This window comes from Strongylocentrotus purpuratus, unplaced genomic scaffold, assembly GCF_000002235.5.
Source record: "Strongylocentrotus purpuratus isolate Spur 01 unplaced genomic scaffold, Spur_5.0 spur5_scaffold_9, whole genome shotgun sequence".
NCBI classification, from domain to species: Eukaryota; Metazoa; Echinodermata; class Echinoidea; order Camarodonta; family Strongylocentrotidae; genus Strongylocentrotus; species Strongylocentrotus purpuratus.
In genome coordinates this window covers 4,735,106-4,755,456 of record NW_022145615.1, presented here as the reverse complement: position 1 = coordinate 4,755,456, position 20,351 = coordinate 4,735,106, and the positions used below count along the sequence as shown (strand labels likewise).

Here is a 20,351-nt window from a genome sequence, read left to right as displayed (position 1 = left end):
AAGTGATGATGACGGTGGTGATAATGACGATGATGATGATGATAGTGATGATGGTGGTGATTATGGTGGTGATTATGATGACGATGGTGATGATGATGATGGAGATGGTGATGATGATGATGATGAAAGTGATGATGACGGTGGTGATGATGATGATGATGATGATGATGATGATGATGAAAGTGATGATGGAGATGGTGATAATGATGATGATGATGAAAGTGATGATGATCATGATGATGATGATATTGATGATGACGATGATGATGATGATGATGAAAGTGATGATGGAGATGGTGATAATGACGATGATGATGATGATGATAATGACGATGATATTGATGATGATGATGATGAAGTGATGATGATGGTGGTGATTATGACGATGATGGTGATGATGATGAAAATGATGATGGAGATGGTAACTATGATGATGATGATAAAAGTGATGATGGAGATGGTGATAATGACGATGATATTGATGATGATGATGATGAAAGTGATGATGATGGAGATGATGATAATGAAGATGATGATGATGATGATGATGATGATGAAAGTGATGATGACGGTGGTGATAATGACGATGATGATGATAGTGATGATTATAATGAAAGTGATGGTGATGATGATGAAAGTGATGATGATGATGATGAAAGTGATGATGGAGATGGTGATGATGGTGACGATTTTAATGATGATGATGATGATTTACAATGATGAAATAATGAGAATAGAGATTCATGAGGGGTGAATCAGGAAGAAAAAACAGGAGAAGGAGCAGGAAGATGATTAGGAGAAGGAGGGACAAGAGGAGGCGCAGTTGCAATAGGAGGAAAATGAGAATGAGTAAAGGATAATTATGAACATATTTACATCAAAAAGCATTACGTTTATACAGAACAGTTAAAATAAAATTCCATATTCCAAAGACATGGCACAAACGATTACTCGTTTGCAAAATAAATAAATGAATAAATAATCATATATCAAAATAAAATAATCATATATCATATATCAGTAACCTAGTTCAACTGTAAAATATAATGGGAAAATATTAAAAGGGGACACACTGTGTGACCATTCCCATATAAAATGATATATTACAAATCATAAGTTTCTTGTCATTTCTTTCAATGATTTTCTCACAAAACAAATTAGTAAAATCACATCGAGTGATTGGTAGTGTCGGTAAGAAGAATGCTTTTTTTTTTATTCCTGGAAAAGGGGGGAAAAAACACCAGAAATTCATGCCCAACGAATTTGAGTACAAACTGCAATTTGTTAATACGAAAAACTTTTTTTTTCCTTTGGGAAACAAGTTTCAGTTTCAGTATCAGTTTATTGTTTCCATCCTTCACACGATACAAATATTACAATTTAAAACAATACTTTGTAAATTATAATCACACAAGGGTAAATTAGATACATGTTACACATTTAGTTATTGATCGAGTTATTTATCAGCTTTTAAACAAGAAGACGAATGTGTTTATTTGATGGTGAAATATGACGGAACCTAATAAAAAGCTAAGCTTGTAAAGAATAGGTTCCGTACAACTTAATTTTGATGAAGAAGATCGTCGATAATTTCACATGGCGCGATGAGAAAGATATAAAAAAAAAAATTATGCAATATATATCGTAGTGCAAGTGAAACGATGTGGAAACAATTTAGTTGTGGTTACTAAAATAAGAAATAAGAAGAACGAAATGTACGATAAAATGCCGAAGCCGTAGCTCCTTAACAGGCTTGTTATATCTAGATATTATCTGGGTTATTTCATATTTATATCTATCTTGACGTTGGTTGAATAGATACATTAAACGTACACAGAAACACTTCAGCTAGTTTTGAGTTCCTATTCTTTTCTTAAAATCTTTAAGTGCAAAAGTACCAGAATGAATGTTCAATAATAAATCCTTGTGATTACCATACTCTGGAATGACGAAATTCAATTAGGAATAACAAATACAATGCACTAACAATACCTCCTTAAGTCTCGAGCATCTTGTCACTAAATAGTTTTAAACGTGAAAACAGTCTAAAATGATAATAATAACACTAATGAATTTATATAGCTTAGATTTATAGCCCCTCTAAAGTGTCGAGAGCCCCAAATTCGCCAAAGATTCGATGGCAATATTTCACTTTAATTGTATCATAATGCGAAGATTCCCCCCCCCCCAAAAAAAATGTGATTGAAGACAAATGAAAGAAGAATACAAAAATTTGGGTTTTCTGTTGTAACACAGTAAACCTAAATGTTGTATAGTCTTACCATCAATATTTGACTTCAAACAATTTGTTTTAAAAATCCTTGTAGAAATATGTCTTTTACATCATTATACAATTCAAGTGAAATAGTTGATACTCCACAAAAAAAGAAGAAGAGGGTTTTCTTCTAACTATCATTATCCCAAGGGAAATATTTGAGCACAAAATTTGAGCACGTACACTATTTGCACTCCAGGCGCGGATCCAGGGGAATTGGGGGGGGGGGGCGAGCGGGACAAAAATGAAAAGCAGCTAGGGCCCCCACCTGGCAAAAAAATTACGTTTTTTCTTTGCTCAAGGGGGGGGGGGGGGGAAGGGAGTGGGTGTCGAGTAAAAAAAAAAAAAACGCTCACTATGCCACCCCCCCCCCCCCCCCCACTGAGCGAAATATCGACCGGCGCGATTTTTAAATTTTCGGGGTCAAATTAGAAAAAAAAATTGTGCTCTCTCCAAGGGCTGATCCAGCCGAGGAGGGGGACAAAGATGGGGCCCAATTCTTGAGAAAATATTTAGCGGCGAAACATTTTAAGGAACACTATTTTTTTACGCCCCCGAATATTTGAAAATTGCACCCCCCCCCCCCCAGGGGAGGGGGCCCGCGTCTTCAAATTAAGGTAAATTTAACGTGTTTAACCTGTTTTTTCCTCCTCAGGTAACACTCCCTGAATCCGCCACTGGCTCTCTACCCACCCCCTGGCTCTCTACCCCCCCCCCCCCCCCTCAGCGAAATATCGGTCTCCACGAATTTCAGCACACTAAATTAAAAAATTTATTTCAAATTTGCTCCGTCGTCGTCGATCGACTAGACTCGACTTGTCGATTGCACTACACTCTGACTGACTACGCGAATGACTGATTCGCCCAGAACAGGTAAGCACGTCAATGTTATTCGTTTTTAAAGAGTGATCGGACTAGATCTATAGTCTATTGTAAATGTATTATTTTAAGCACTGTGATTATATGCATTATATTTATGATTATGTGGTGTTAGTATTATTACCGTTGTGGAACGTAACATTTATTTCTCCCCCTCCTTTGCAGCATGTAGTCCCACGTTATCTCTCCTGTGTTGCTTTTTTCTAATGAGAACACTTTTTTGTTGTTGCTAAGTGTAAACTGTAAATATATATGTGCATCTAGATCTCTCTCACTTTCTCACTTTGGCACCCTCACTTTCTCTCTCTCGCTCTCTTTCTCTCTTTCTTTCTACACCCCTCCTTTCTTATTCTCTTTAGGCAATAGGTCTAATTTCATTTGGAAATAATCCTTTGTCTCATGATTAGAATTGTTTTTAAAGCTAAATTTTCATCACGTTTGCCTTTTGTTGTCCATTATCCAATCATGATTGATGTTACTTGAACTTAGTTTTTAACCATTGTATGCCTCTATAAAATGATACTCATGCATGTATTAACCTTCCTCATGTTACCCCTGACTACTCTATCTTATTTTATGGTAAGTCTTCCTTAATAATTACTTACTTCGGGTTTAATGTTTACTTCGATGTCGAGGTAATGCTATCTCTCTGGTATGGACTGGACTAAAGGGGGTGGCTGTACCAATATTTTCCAAGGATGGATTTGAACTGGTTTACACTTATTGCACTAACTGCTGAGTCTGGTAAGGAATTCCAGTTGTTGCAACTTCGCTCAGAGAAGGAATTTTGACGAAGCACTGATTTACACTTTGGCTTCCTTACTTTTATACTGTGGCCTCTGGTTCTGGATCCATGGTCTAGTTGAAAAAATTTGTTGATATCCACACGGTCAATTCCTTTCATAATCTTAAAGATCTGAATCAGCTCAGCTCTCTGTCTTCGGTAAATGAGTGTCTCTGATCCGAGGGCTTTCAATCTCTCATGGTATTCTAGGTGACGTAGATGTGTGAGTTGACGGGTGGCTCTTTGCTGCACCAATTCCAGTAAATCTTTGTCTTTTTTTAACATGGGACACCAAACCGAGTAACAATTTTCAAGAGTTGGCCGGATAATGGTCTTGTAGAGCTTAAGCCATTCTTTTTCGTGTAGGCTTGAAAAGGATCTCTTCATAATACCCAACTTGATGTTGGCTCTTATTGCTACATCTGCCACATGATCTGAGAATGATAGTGCAGAGTCAAAAGTTACTCCAAGGTCCTTCTCACAGTCGGATACAGGTATGTTGCCAACTTCTTTAGCATTTGCTAGGGTGAAGTCACATTACGGGTTACGCCTCCCATAATGAATGACCTTGCATTTCAAGACATTGAATTGTAATTGCCATTTCTCAGCCCATCTCGAAAGTCGAAACAGCTTGAATATCCTACTGAAAGCTTTCAGCATCACTTCTGTTTTCAACAACACTATAGACTTTTGTATCGTCTGCAGATGTTACATTCTCAGGCAAATCGTCAATGAAACAGAGAAATAGGACAGGCCCGAGAACACTTCCTTGCGGAATTCCGCTGGATACTGGGCACGATGGTGATTGTTGACCTTTAACTGATACATGTTGATGTTGTCCTATAGGTTAATATAGTAATAGTACTAAAACTACTGATAGTGATAGTGTATGTTTGCAATTTTTTCTTCAGAGGCTGAGTTCTACCATGGTCCATGGTTCTACCAACAATTAGGGAATGAATATTTGTCTTCAGAGCGCATCTGTACGAATAACGTTCAGGATCCATGACTGGTTGGTCATTGCTTGCTGCATCACATCTCTGCACTTGGTAAGCCAAATCATTGATAAGAAACATAAATGCTTTGTGTGACATTGCGTAGCCAGGATTTCATTTTAGGGGGGGCGGTATTGAGCACGCAAAGCGTGCGAATCACAGGGGGGTGGGTGCAGGGAGGGGGGAGCTTTGAAAGAAGACGATTCGTTGTACCTTTCTCGACTCATAATCCTTGTCTGAATTCAGTCCCTCCCCTCTCTCGCGCGAAGCTTTGACGTTTCATTAAATTATTAGAGAAAGGAGACGATTCGTTGTACCTCTCTCGACTCTTAATCCTTATCTGTATTCAGTCCCTCCCCTCTCTCACGAGAAGCTTTGACGTTTCATTAAATTATTAGAGAAAGAAGACGATTCGTTGTACCTTTCTCGACTCTTAATCCTTGTCTGAATTCTGTTCCCCCCCCCTCTCGCGCGAAGCTTTGACGTTTCATTAAATTATTAGAGAAAGGAGACGATTCATTGTACCTTTCCCGACTCATATTTCTTAATTTGAACTCAGTTTCCCCCTTTGACGATTCATTGTACCGTTCTTGACTCCTTTTCCCTTTTTCTTCCTACGTCCTCTTTCTTTTTTTTCTTCTCTTTCTCTCTTTTTTTTTTTTTTGGCCGGCGTTTTTGGGGGGGGCGACCGCCCCCACCGCCCCCCCCTGGCTACGCGCCTGTGTGTGACATTCATTTACATGTAAATCTTTAAAGAGCCCCATTGATAATACCCCTCAACCATTTTCAAAAGCTAGATGTCAATTAATCAGTTCACAGGTTACATGGGTGATGACAATCTTATAGAATATCAAATGTCTCCTCTTTTTAACCATGGTATATAGATGATGATAGGCTTCATTGTATGTGATGCTTAATTCTTTTGAAAACTAATATTAATGATTCCTTTTTGTTAATGTTAAAAGTTCAAGTTTTCTTAAAACTTTCAAGTGTATATCTTTTCCTCTTTGAAGTTCTAAGGTAGATTGATATACACTTCGCAGGTGAAATAGATCAAGAAACATTTTTTCCAGCTCAACATTCATTACTTGTACCATACGTGTAAGTGAATTGTAATTGAATTAGATGAATAGATGGTTTTGCTCTGCATGACCAGAATTGATGTACAAGCTTTTTATAGAGCATAGCTGTTGAGAAACAAATATAGGAGTTGGCAGGCCTCATTAACCAGCAATAGTCTCATTCCCCAGATAGGGATTTCAAATTCATGACTTGTAAAAATGTTGAACCTGTGAAGTTTACACCCTTTGCTTTCCTAGAACTCAATTACTAAAGAGCATTTAATCAATCAATCAGTCACTTTCCAAATGAGTCGATCAGTCGATGTTCCCGAGGTGAAGTTAAGGAGTTGCACCTGCCTCCCGAGTCCTACGAAAGGCGTGCAAATCATTTTACTTCAAACTAGGTAAATAGATAGGTGGCAAAGTTTCCTTACATAGATTAAGTGAAGCTAAAGTTAGTTTGACAGCTTCCAAGGTCAATGCTCTCAATGATTGCAAAGCCTGTTCACATTACCAAAGTTATCTTTGAGCCTTGTGTACCTAGAAGTGATTAATGTGTGTGAAGTAGGCGTAGTGTGAAGGTGCTTGAAATATTTATAAAGTGTACACATCACCTGAAAAATAAATTGTGTGTTGGTAGAATCAACCTAAAAATAATATTTTTATGTACATGGAAGGGTAATGCGTTCATCTTGAATACTTGAAAGATTTTCTCAAATGGTTTTTTTTTAAAAACAGATATCGTCAGTGCGTTGTCTCCCAGAATCCCAAGACACAATGAGCACCAGACATAACCGGATGGATAGAGGTAAGTCATACTCCCTAAAACATGCAGTTTACTAACAATCTCGATTACTTTTTTTTTTAATAAATGAATTTTCATTCATTATCAGAAGCACTTGTAATACTACTTGCCTATTATGCTCCATGTTTTTGTTAAATTAGCAATCACAAAAGAAGAGGGAAACATCAAATTATCAGACTGTTGGAAAATACAGTACACATGTATATTGAAAGAATTATGTCGTACTATAAAGAGACTCTTTGTCCACTTATCGCCATTGTCAAATTTGTCTGTAAAGACCATCCAAGGGGGAAAAAGTGTCCACTGTAGACAGGTGGCCTTTCTAGAAGGGTTCATCAGTACATATATCTGGCTAAAAGGGAGGGTACAATATACACTGTATGTATGAGCACTATAGACAGGTGCCTGGCCTCTTTTAAGAGGTGAAGGCCAGGGTAGGTTTGAACAGAACTTGAGTGTGCATACTCAAATTGAAATTATATACCCATGAAAACAATGAACCAGGAAAAACAAAAACACACCAAAAACAACAACAACAACCAAGAGCAAAGAAAAAGAAACTGCACGCACAAAAGATTGAACAATATTGAATTCTCTCTAATTTGCAATTTCTTATGCTGACACAATTATTTTTTATGTGTGGTAATGATATCAATATATCTATGTGATCTTAGAAAGTGATCAAATCATTTAAAGAAACTAAACGTGAACCTACCTGAGAACTTGACCGCATTTCTAAGTGTTTAAGTAAGTTTAGAGAGTGTTGGATTATTTCTTAAATGATTATTTATTTATACCATAGTCAGAAATCACCATGGCAGTGGTAATTTTGTCTTGTGTCAATAACCGAAGGGTTTATGAATTGAAAGGTAGCTTTTTGTTTTACTCATCTGAATGAAAGTTTAACTAATGTTAAGCCTGATTGAGATGGTATATGGATTCACCTGCTCCATATCCTCACGATGTGGTTAAATATGCAGTTAGTGTTCCTGGGGGTATTTCACAAAGATCCTATGTCGAACTTAACTCTAAGTCGGACTTGAAAATTATGAAGAGCCATTTGTAGCCTTGAAATAAAATGTATCAAAAGAGAGGCTTATCAAGTATTTTCGACTTTTTATGAATTCCGCATCAAGAACATGGAATCTCCTTGATAATAGAAAAATATGAAAGATTTGAATCAACATTTTATGCCTTTTAAAATAACTTTTACAAAATATTTTCATAAAATATTTTCATAGATGATAACGGCTTTCCATAATTGTTGAGTCTAACTTGGAGATAAGTTTGACTTAGGATCTTAGTGAAACACCCCCTGATGTTTCTTTTCATCCTACTACATTTCACTATGCTGCCAAACCTGTGAAACATACAAATGATTTGTTATTGGATGCAGGTAATGGAGAAGGGCCGGCAAGGAAGAAGAGTCGCACAGAACAATCATTAACATCTTACCAGTTCCCTACAACACTAGAGGACTTCCAGTACCAATTCAATGAAAGTAGGTAACATTTAAATTTTAACACATTGAAAGTTTACTTTTTTTGTCGCCTGAAACTTTCCAATATCCCTTTTTAAGTAGTTTAAGATTTATGCCTAGTTTTTGTTGTTTCACAGATGCTCTGTGGTCTCTATCTCTATCTGGCATTAACTATATGCCTATCATCAACCCTTGACCAAGCACTATATTGTCGGTGGGGTGACAAAACCTCGTATCTCAATTTTTTGAGATTTTGATTTTTTTGCATAATTTTGTAACTGATAAATCCATGGAACGCCTCCTTCTCAGTTTTTTCACAAATTCCACACAAACACCCTTAAACTAAATCTCGTAACTTTAACCCCCTTTGAAGCTGCACTGACAAAACCTCGTAACATAAGATACGTAATCCCTTTTCCTTGTAACTCACACACGGCCTAGCAGTACCGAAGTTATTGTATTCAAATCCTCGTAACTCATTTAGAGTTGAAAGTAAGAACTCGTATCTCAATTTGGATAAAAACTAAAAACTTGTATCTCGATGTAGATAAATGCAAAAAACCTTGAAACTCACTTTCAAATATAAAAAAAAATTATTTTACTGTATTTCAACAATGACATTAAAAATTGTATAAATATTCCTGTTTTTAAAAGAAAGGATGGTGTCACAGCACTAAATCTGTTGAGACAGGAAATTTTTTTGCTCTCCTGAAAATTCATGATTTTTGAGATACGAGGTTTTGTCACCCCACCGACGATATGATATATAATGATAATAATGATAATAATATTGGAAATGTTTTATGGTGCATATGTCCATCACACAAGGTGCTTAAAGGTAAAGACGAGTTTTGGAAACTCCCCCCTCTCAAAAAATGAAATGGAAGCTCTTATTATCAATCCTGTGAAAGAATATGTTTTGAGTAATACGTGGTCATACAAATTTTGCTGAGAAACCGCCTACTAATATTTGGTAAATTATTATATCTATTTGGACCTGATAGATATAACGCACGTGTGACGCACGTGTACGTAGTCCCATAAACATCTTTCTGTGTACAGTGCTTGTAACTTTACCAAGACTGGGCCAAATTTCTTATCACTTTGATGATTCCAGAACCTTGCAGTACACACCAATACTTATATGCTAGATGATCAACCTTTTCCAATCGATTCCACAGCGTTTCTTTCACAATGCAATCGCATTACCATAACTGGTCTTTATCTTTAAGGCACTTCAATATTAGTGGTACTAGTGGGTATTTCTATTTCATGTTTGCTGTGTGCAGACTTGAACGCACATTAATGGTATTAAAGCGAATTGTGGCCTTCTGCACATGGAAACTGATGACCATCTCCCTTTAATACATTCAATATAAATCTGTTCTATGTAGCTACTGCAAACTGGTAATATACAGAACACAACCGATACAACAGGCTTGCAAAAGCACTTCATAAATCCTCTCATGTATGTGGCTTTTTGACGTGCACTTAAAGATCCTGGTTTCTGAGTAATTCCATCTTTTTTCCCTACCAGCTTTTATAACAAGTGTTACGTTTCAGGCATCTGTTTCAATTTTCTGGCTTTATTGAGACTTTTCAAGATGGCTGTGTGTCCTTATATCGCATGGTATACGACAGCAGTAAACCCCTGGAAAAACAAAAAAACTATTTTATGTATAAATTAATGACAGGTGGGGGTATTAAAAAAATCAGTGTGCATAACATAGGCCCCTCAGTGTACTCACATTTATGTGTGTTATAAGATAGAGAAATGTTGTTTTATTTTTGCTATGGAATAAGGCTTAAAGCCATACTGTACTAGAAGCACTATTGCAAAAATTCTCTCTAGCGCCATCTCAGGTCAGCTGTAGCTGTATAGTCCTGAAACTCTCTGCTTCCATGGGTATAGAGAAGTAATGTAACGGTAGGCACAATGGGTCACTTAGGAAGTTTAAATGAGCTTATGATTTCAGGGTGCTCAGAGAGAACAGTTTTAATACTGATGAGGCTACCCTCAGTGAACAAGACATAAGTGTTATCATTATTGTAATTCGAGGGATCAGTGACACAAAGACGTAACTCCATATGTTGCCAAAATGAGTATTTGATATTAAAATGTTCAGAAAAATGTGGGTTTTCCAGGAAACACAAAGACTTAACTCCACCCAACACCCCATTAAAGTCAATGGCTTGTGAAACATAGACTTAACTACATGTACTTAAGGCTCATGTGGACCTCTATCCTTAAACCACTTTTTCTCAAAATGGCCAAATGGAGTTACGTCTTTGTGTCACTGACTCCTCGAGTAGTGTTATTATTCTTCTTCCTCCTCAGAGGGCCAGCTGAGACACACTGTCACAGGGAAGCCTTACGAGTTTGAATTCAAGAAAGGTAATCCCATGTACAACCAGCGTAGGTACGAGGCACTGGGTAAAATCCTCACCCAGCACATCTATAAACTCCTGGAGACAGAGACTAAGTTACAGTATTATTAATATTGTTATTATTATTATTATTCTTTCTTCCCAGAGGGCCAGCTGAGACACACTGTCACAGGGAAGCCTTATGAGTTTGAATTCAAGAAAGGTAATCCCATGTACAACCAGCGTAGGTACGAGGCCCTTGGTAAAATCCTCACCCAACACATCTATAAACTCCTGGAGACAGAGACTAAGTTACAGAGAATAGACATTCCAGTGAGTGTTAAGCCTTGTTTACATTCATTTATCAAAATATGTATTTGTTTATTTATTCAATTATTTGTTTTATTTGTTCGTTTGTGTGTTTGTTTGTTTATTTATTTAATTTATGATATATTTTTTATGTTATTTATCAATTTATTCATTCATTTATTCATTCATTCATTCATTGATTTATCATTCATTCTTTGCACCGCATGGCCCTTTCATTAAAGGGTATCGATCTTCCAAGGGGCCCTGTCTGTACAGTTAAGAACATATCAAAACATTACATATAATGCATGATATTCAAACATAGAAAAAAGAAGAAGATATGGAACAACAATGTAGTGCAACTGTTGAAACATATTACAAGACATAAAGTAAACAATAATGATTAAGACAATATAAATGGATAGAAGTTGCTTCTCAGAGAGACTATACAATATGTTACTGTTTGCATTGCCTCTTTGTTTTTGCCAGTAACAATGCTCAATTCTTGATGGAACCCAGGCAGTCTTTATATTAACCATGTTGCTCCCCTTACTTTTAATCAGACAGATCTTCAAGAAGACGAGCCCAGGAGCTTTGTATTTGCCAGTAAGAATGCCTTGGTCACCAGAGACAAGCTACTAGTCCTGATCAATGGGGCAGGTGCTGTTAGAGCGGGCCAGTGGGCCAGGAAGTTGATTGTCAATGATTGCCTTGATAGCGGCACTCAGCTCCCTTATATTAGGAAAGCTCTACAGGTAAAGTAAAAAATACTCTAAATAATATTTCTGTAAAAAAAAGTAAACATATGATTTTTATTGACAAAGGCTCAAAGAGATACAATGAAAAATGAAAAGAAAGACCACTCAAGCGAGATGCAACAAGCAGTCTTCCTAGACAGGTGGTCTTTACACAGTTTTTCTTAAACACGTTTAAATGAGAAGAATGAGCCGGGGGGGGGGGGGGTGGCACAAAATATGGTCTTTGTAGACAGGTGACTTTGACCTGTTGCTGGTTGCTAAATCGGGTGACTATTCATTATTTTCAAGGGCAGGGAAGTAAATTTAGTCAGAGCAGAGTTTGTCATTTATGTCTCTGTTTCCTCATTTTTGCTTTAATAATGAATTATCGTTATTTCTAATATTTCATTTTGTTATCTGAAGGAGGGATATGAGGTTCTTGTCATGAACACAAATGAGAACAGAGGTCTGGATTCCAGAGGGAAGAGCCTAACCATTAGGGTAAGTTTGAATAGTAAAACCCTTCCTGTTTAAAACTTATACCTGATGCTAAGCTTTAACATAGCTACAATTTTATGACCGATGTCATAATTATGGCTTTTGATAAACTCATGTAAGCTTGAAATTAAATCCAGTACCCAGCACTGAGATTTTAACAGTCTGTAGCTGAACATAAAAATCTTTATTTTAATGCTAGAATTACAGATTATTTCAAACAAACCATTGTTTTTATAATTCTAAAATGTAGGATCTTTTGCCTTGTCTAGGTGAAAAAAAGAAGAAATATATTGTACTCTGTTACTTTAATAATGGAGAAGCAAGAAATAATTACGATTTAGATCAAACTAAAATAGTTTATAATTGATGAAAAATGTAAGAATACAGTAAAAAAAATTAAGTCAATTCAAATTCAATGTCCTGAAATTGAATCCCAAATGTTGCATTAATCTATGCCCAGTCACTGACCCATATTGTCAATTACATTCCTTCTTGTTCACAAACTTTGGCCAAGAAATCAACTCCTTAGTTATTTCTTGTAGATTTCTTCCATCCTGTAATTTACAAGCTGATTGTAAATTGCACATTCTGCTCGGGTTAATTTCATACCTGCGTGTGTTAATTTCACATGAGTATGTCCGGTGTAATATACAACCTGTCAATCAAAGATGTCTCGTGACTCTTATGACCCATTTCTTTCTCTTGGTAACAACTTGTAGTTCAGTGGTGCTAGTTAACTGTTGACTTTAGGGCAATTCCACGGTAACGGAAGGACACTCAGACAAGATTTTTGAACTTCAGGTTCATACTAAAAGAACTGTTTTATTAGTATAAGATGTGAAACAGTATAGATATAATACCTATATAAGTGCCTTTAATTTTCACACAAAAAATTGTCATTATAGTTAAGTAGTTTAAGAATGTGCATATTAATTATCTCGGTAACGGAAGGACATAAAAATGGACATGGTTTTTCCAGTTAATTAGTGTTTATCCAAACTTTGTGAAGTTGATGAAGCTTCCCACTTGACTGAAACACATTTTGTTCCCCATAGTTTAATACATACTAATAAAACATTTCTTTTAGTATGAACCTGAAGTTCAAAAATCTTGTCTGAGTGTCCTTCCGTTACCGTGGAATTGCCCTTTACCTTAAATGCCATTTTACTTAAATTTATGTAGAGAAAAAAGGCAAGTGTATTGATCCAAAAAATTTTTTTCCTTCACAAGTCAGTTCAATTTAACTTAACTCAATTCAGTTTGGTTGAAATGTGTAGACAAAAAGGCAAGTTGATAATCCAATATTATTGTCTTTCATTAGAAGTAATTTTACATACAATTTTTCATTCCTCCCTTGTTGTACACGTCCCACAGTCTCAAAATAGATTTGTGCATTTTATAAAACTACTCTTCCTTCCTAATAATCATTAATTGAATTGAATGGAATTGATTTGATTTGATTTGATTTGATTTGATTTGATTTGATTTGAATTGAATTGAATTGAATTGAATTGAATTGAATTGAATTAAATTGAATTGAATTGATGGGGCATGCTACAAGAGTCCTATCTCGCACCCCAGGGCAACGTGTCTGACACGGCTCGTTGTAGTCCAACTCTGAAGATCAAGATACATTAATCTTGATCTAAGGAGACACGAACGAACGATTGAATTAATATTTATATTACAGGTTAGTTTATGTGCCAAAATGCATGGGTATGATATATTTATTGAATGCATAATATTTTCTTTCCATTCTTTTTTTTTTCTCCAGAAAAGTTCCAGTCCCTACGAGCATGGTGTCTATGTATGGGATCAGTTTGTAGCCAGTCGCCCTGTCAGACACGTCGCCATCGTTGCGCACAGTATGGGTGGCAGTGTTACAGAACATATAGTAAGTTGGACTTAAATCAGACTATAAAGTAGTTCATCTAGCAAGGAATGTGAAAACTTTGGAGAATCATTATCCTTATTGAATAATCACGTAAAAGGGAGTTTCAAGATTTTTAAACAGGCTCACAATTTTGCATTAGGTTATCAGCTAATGTTTTGGGAGTTTCACTCTCCTGCCTAGAAATGGGTAAAACACATGTAAAAATTTTTCTGACTTTCATAGTTCCTTCAGGACTTCAGCATCTTATCTGGGGTGATTGTTCAAGAGCTCTTAGAGGCATTTTAAATATATGGTATGCATTATACATGAACTGAATAATCCATTGACCACACTGATATTGTTCCTCAATTTTTTCTCAACTAGGCAAGTAAAAGAGAGCAATCCTTCCTGAAGAAAGTATTTGCCATTGCTTTCACCGATTCCATCCACCACTTGGGAACGCCTGGTATTTCACATAACATCAAGAAATTCTTCGCCAAGGTAAGCACATGTCTTTGGTTTGTGTCTTGTTAAAAGTTGCAATGATCTTGTTGTTGAAATGGGATTGATTTCCATATCTCACTGGCAGAACCTGTAAAACCCAATCTTGCATTCCTTTGAATAGTAAATGATTTTGTTTTTATGCCTCCGCCACCGAAGGTGGTGCCAGAGGCATCATGTTTTCGGGTTGTACGTCCGTACGTCCGTACGTCCGTCCCGTTTGACCGTTATCACAATATCTCAAGAACCATTTAAGATTTAAACTTAAGACTCGGGAATAGTATTTATCACCATAGGAAGATGATCTGATTAGATTTTGGAGTACGTAGGTCAAAGGTCACAGGTCACAGAGGTCAACTTATGAAATTCCTTGTATTGAGTTTGTTAGCGTGATATCTCAAGAACCATTTGAGATTTAAACTTCAAACTTAAGGATAGTATGTATCACCATAGGAAGACGATCTGATTAGATTTTGGAGTACGTAGGTCAAAGGTCACAGGTCACAGAGGTCAACTTATGAAATTCCTTGTATTGAGTTTGTTAGCGCGATATCTCAAGAACCATTTGAGATTTAAACTTCAAACTTAAGGATAGTATGTATCACCATAGGAAGACGATCTGATTAGATTTTGGAGCACGTATGTCAAAGGTCAAGGGTCACAGAGGTCAACTTATGAAATTCCATACATTGAGATTGTTATCATGATATCTCAAGAACCACTGGAGATTTAAACTTCAAACTTAGTGATAGTGTGTATCACTATAGGAAAACAATCTGATTACATTTTGGAGCACGTAGGTCAAAGGTCAAGGGTCACAGAGGTCAACTTATGAAATTCCATACATTGAGATTGTTATCATAATATCTCAAGAACCACTGGAGATTTAAACTTCAAACTTAATGATAGTGTGTATCACCATAGGAAGACAATCTGATTAGATTTTGGAGCACGTAGGTCAAAGGTCAAGGGTCACAGAGGTCAACTTATGAAATTCCATACATTGAGATTGTTATCATGATATCTCAAGAACCACTGGAGATTTAAACTCCAAACTTGTTTAAATTGCTCTATGGCGGAGGCATCATTTTCGACTGCGCGCAGTAAAAATTCCATCTAGTTTTGTTGCTTGGCTAAGATTTTTCAGAAACAAATTCTGATATTTGTCATGCTGACTCTAGAGGATATCAGGAATGATGTCAGAGTAATAATTGTAGCTTTTATAAAAAAAAATACATCCTTGCTTATTTCAAGTGAAATCTTTAATGACATAGACACAAGGTTCTCCATAATACACATTTTATTTTTATCTTCCATGTTCCATCTGGAACACTCTACCACAACACCTCTGCCTATGTATTACAGAAGACACTTTCAAAAAGAAACTTCAAACCAAACTCTCTCCAACTTGAATCCATATAATGTATGTTTTGAGTATCTAAATTACTGTTCCTTGTTTGATCGTTATGATTTGTATTTTTCTTTTCTGTTGTAATAGCGCTCTCATCAGTTTGTCTGTAATAGTGCTTAATAAGAATCAATTATTATTTGTTTACTTCATGTTCAGAACACTGTGAACTGGGTATCATCCATTCAGCCACTGGACACCCCCCGACCTCCCAAGAGGACCCTGGACAGTAAGCAGGTCTCTGCTGGCACCCAGGTCCACGCTGAGACGTCCTGGACCAGCTTCAAGTCCGTCTTCAAGTTCCTCAAGAATAAGGAGAACGAACTGGTGATGACCAAGGGCCAGCAGGGTCGGACCGGACAGAACCCAGGTGTCGCGAGTATAGCACACCACGAGGACCTTGACGATGATGAGGAGGATGATGACAGTACTCTAGAACTGAGAAAGGAATATTCAGATGAGGGTAGTCAGGATAAAGAGGACAGTCAGGAAGAACGGCCTAAGGGAAGGTCAGTTTCTGGTATTGATATATCATCTTCGGACGAAGACACGGAGGCTAGTTTTGATTTCTCAAGGTACAGTGAGGAATTATGATGATGATTGGAAAGCATCGTCAACTGTTAGTGGAACTATATATCAAGGAAGGTACCATGTTATCATTCATTTGATGTTTAATAGCGAGTAGATTTACTGTAACCGATACATTTCATCAGAGGACACAGAGGATAGTTTTGACTTCAGTAAGTACGGTGAGGAATACTAATAATGATAATAATAGTTGGTTCTTGTATAGCCCTAGTGTCTCTCAGAGTTGCCACTCCTGGCGCTCCACAACTATTAACCCAGCTTTAGCATAATGGCACTCTAGCATTTCAAGAAATAATTCCTGCCAGGTACTTATTTACCTCACCTGGGTCAAGTGTGGCAAACGTAGATTAATATTCTTGCCAAAGGACATAAGTGCTGCCATGGGACTCGAACCGCAAACCTTGTGATCTGCAGTCCAGCAACTTATCCACTAGATCACGACACCTCTACGATAGTGATGATGATTGGGAAGCATTGACTAGTAACTGAAGTGGAACTTTATATATTCAGGAATGTTTCTGATCCTCATTTGATGTTGTCAGATTTAGAAAGGAGATGAGGACTCAGACTAGTTTTGAATGTGAAACATTGACTACTAATTGCTGTGAACATATACCGGTACATGTATATTCAGCTATGGAACTAGTAGGTTTATGATTGAGCCAGTTAGCCAATATCATGTGATTTCATCAGATTTAGAGGGTAGAAGAACAGTTAGAATCAGGGAAATCGTTCTCGCAATACCCTCACTTGCCAAATTTTCTGATATAAAGGTAAGTACTCCAGATGCTATTACATAGCTGTTCAGTGAAATTTACAATTGTATTTATTGAATTTGAATTTGAAATAATGAAGTCGGGACGACTAAACCTCGACTGCCACCCACATACAGCTATCCCCGTAATAAGCTACCCCCTCCCACCCCTCATAACTACCCTTAAGGAGAAAAAGGCTGGGTCCTTTTCATGAAGGGGGGGGGGGGAGGCTTTCTGAGGAAGGTAGTTATCCAAGAGTAATAGTCAAAGGGATAGTTGTCCTAGAACCCAGTGTGTATGCACTTGTAATTGAAGAGTTTTACATCCTCTTTTAGACTGAAGAGTTAACACCTTCATTTAAATGAGTTTAAGAATATGCATAAAATGCAGAAAGTTTTCATTAGATGTTTGAATGAACTTATGAAGGGAGTCACATTATACATTAGCAATATGTGCAATTAAAAAATAATGTCTTGTGTATCATTTGACAGTTCTTGAAATCATTATTATGTTTTTGTACATACTACCTGTGATCAAGATAATTCCCCCATATCCTATCCTTGCCTAGAAGAAATGTTACAATTTGTAAACCAATGTTGGTAAACCCATCCTTGCTTTGTTTTGTAACTTTTTGAATACTGCATTGAGAGTAACATATACCACTGCCCCCCCCCCTTATTGTGAATATGATCACAGTAAATAGAAGTGAAAACAATACGAGCACCAACCTCTGGGTGCCTTAAATGGAGTACTTGTTTTAAAGTATAGCATTTTTACCATTCCAGATTTCCATTGTTAAACCCACTGTAGTTCAAATAAAAATGTTTTTTAGATTTACATTTGTACAGATTTTTTTGAATGAGGGAATAAATAATTTTAATTATTTGTGATCTACCGTCTTCATATCAGTTGTTTTGTTTATTCTACAAGTTTTGTTTTCTGTAGAACATCCATGTGGATGAATGTGCTACAAATATAGAACATTTATCAGCACTTATAAAACAGGAAAGCTCCCCAAGGAATGGAAATAGTAGCTAGAGTGCATATCAGACAAGTTCAAACAGCAGAGTGATGAAAATATATGTATGTTGAAAAGTAAATTAGACGATACAGGGAAAATTCAACTGAATTTCTGTTTGGTACTTGAAGGGAGTATACCCAAATAACCCACATTTTAAAAGAAAGTACATTAGAAAATATAGGGAAAATTCCACTGAATTTCTATATTGGCACTTGAAGTTTCATCATGTTTTTTTTAATAAATTGAATTACACTCCTGACGACGGATAGTCCTTTTCAGGACTACACACCCTCAAGAAAGATTACTTAGAGTCCCTTTCAGGACTCCTCAATCCTCTCTCTCTCTCTCACATGGTGCACCCGCAAGCCTACTGTATAAATTGAAATACCTTGATATTGCATAACAATTTGAAAAAAAATCACCCTGTCAAAACAACAACAAAAAGACCACTAATTCACACAAAGTTCTCAATGGGTTATTCTTTTTATTTAATAAATACAAATATACGCCTGATTGACACAGCAAGTACAGAGGACAAGGGGATGCAATTCTTTCACAATTCTTTTACAATTCTATACTCAAGCTAGAAAAAGACTACAGAATTCTAGATTATTCATAACATTAAAATTAGGGAGTGCATCATTGGCTAATAAGCGTGAGGTAATGTATATACATATATACATAAGACTCGTATTTAAAAAAAGGGAAAAATCACCAGAATAAATGTCTCGGGACCTACAGTACATGTGCACATATATAATAAACTGACAAAGTAAACATATGGGCAATGTTTCTTGAAAGTAACTTGAAGTTTGTTATCAGGCTACTGTTTGAAAAACAATATAGGAAATGATGAAACATGCACTATAAAATAATTGAAATTTGGCTCGACCTTACGTAGTAACATTATTCTGGTGTTTGTCTTCAAGCTATATCATTGAAATGATTTGTTCTATTATCGTTGAATGCATTAATATATTCACACATATCATACACAAGTTGAATCAAAATGATAATAAAATTTTCCTCTAAAAAAATGTAAGCAAGATCTTGTGATGGAATGATTAATACTAAATTCAAAAGCAAGGGTTAATTTAGTACTAGAATGGAATGGTCATTTTTTGTTTAATTGGTCAAAGGTACAGTAATTTGCAGCCAAACATGCTGTCATTAAAAAAACATGCTTTAATACAATCTCAACAAAGTACCATAATATTTTCGTATATATTCCCCTATATATTCTCCTTGTATGTTATGCACATGTACATAGTGACAACACAATCCACAAAATATTACAAATAAATGACCTCCATTTTGTTCAGTTTCCCTTCATGTGCATTTGATTAAACATTGGAAGACCTACAAATAATATCAGCCTCCAGTTTTTGAATAATTGAAACTGTATTGTTAGACACCGTTAGAAGGACTTGGATGAAATACTCCATGTAGTTTTCCTTCTTTTATATGAGCACCAGGAGAACTACAGAACATAAAATGGGATCCAAAACAATTAGTCCACCTTGTATTGCATTTATTTTATTTTCCTTCAAGTATTTGAGAAAAAAATAGGTTTTTCAAATAATGAACAACCACCGTGAACGATTCAATTGTCGTACAGAGATTGATTAATATTTTATAAATGAAAATTTCTCCACAGATATACATGTATGACATTTTTCTTTTACTTTTCTATACATAGGACAATATCCAGGGTTTCAAAGGAACAATGGTCTGCTATATTCCCTAAGCTTTTTTGCCAATTTAAGCATTAAAGATAATAATTCTATTTAATAAATGAAATTTTTTACACATGCTCTCACACACAACATGGAGTGTCAATTTGTAATTTGGCCAGAAAAGGGATACCTACATATTGAACGATTTATCCACTTACGTTCAGAGCACTGACTACTTTTCCGATCAACGGAGTCAAACCCAATATCATAGTACTGGTGAATTATTCAACTCAGCAAAATTTTCCATCCTTTTCCCATCAAGGCTACATGGACTTGGTC

At 36.2% G+C, this 20,351-nt stretch overlaps 1 protein-coding gene across 3 annotated transcripts; it reads left to right on the top strand.

Annotated features, from left to right (window-relative positions):
- The first annotated feature begins 3,072 nt into the window (after positions 1 to 3,072).
- On the top strand, positions 3,073 to 16,931 carry LOC585521 (cotranscriptional regulator FAM172A homolog). Of its 3 annotated transcripts, XM_011679756.2 has the most exons (11): positions 3,082 to 3,148; positions 4,305 to 4,432; positions 4,850 to 4,987; positions 6,733 to 6,802; positions 8,196 to 8,300; positions 10,813 to 10,979; positions 11,519 to 11,710; positions 12,116 to 12,193; positions 13,965 to 14,084; positions 14,448 to 14,564; positions 16,132 to 16,931. In XM_011679756.2, exons 3-11 carry the CDS (start codon positions 4,895 to 4,897, stop codon positions 16,564 to 16,566), a joined length of 1,377 nt encoding a protein of 458 aa, XP_011678058.2. In that variant the 5' UTR covers positions 3,082 to 3,148; positions 4,305 to 4,432; positions 4,850 to 4,894; the 3' UTR covers positions 16,567 to 16,931. The 3 variants fall into 3 exon arrangements, with proteins under 3 accessions (XP_011678057.2, XP_011678058.2, XP_030832814.1); XM_011679755.2 differs by lacking the exon at positions 4,305 to 4,432 and having other exon boundaries at positions 3,073 to 3,148; XM_030976954.1 differs by lacking the exons at positions 3,082 to 3,148; positions 4,305 to 4,432; positions 4,850 to 4,987 and adding an exon at positions 6,276 to 6,398.
- Positions 16,932 to 20,351: the final 3,420 nt, after the last annotated feature.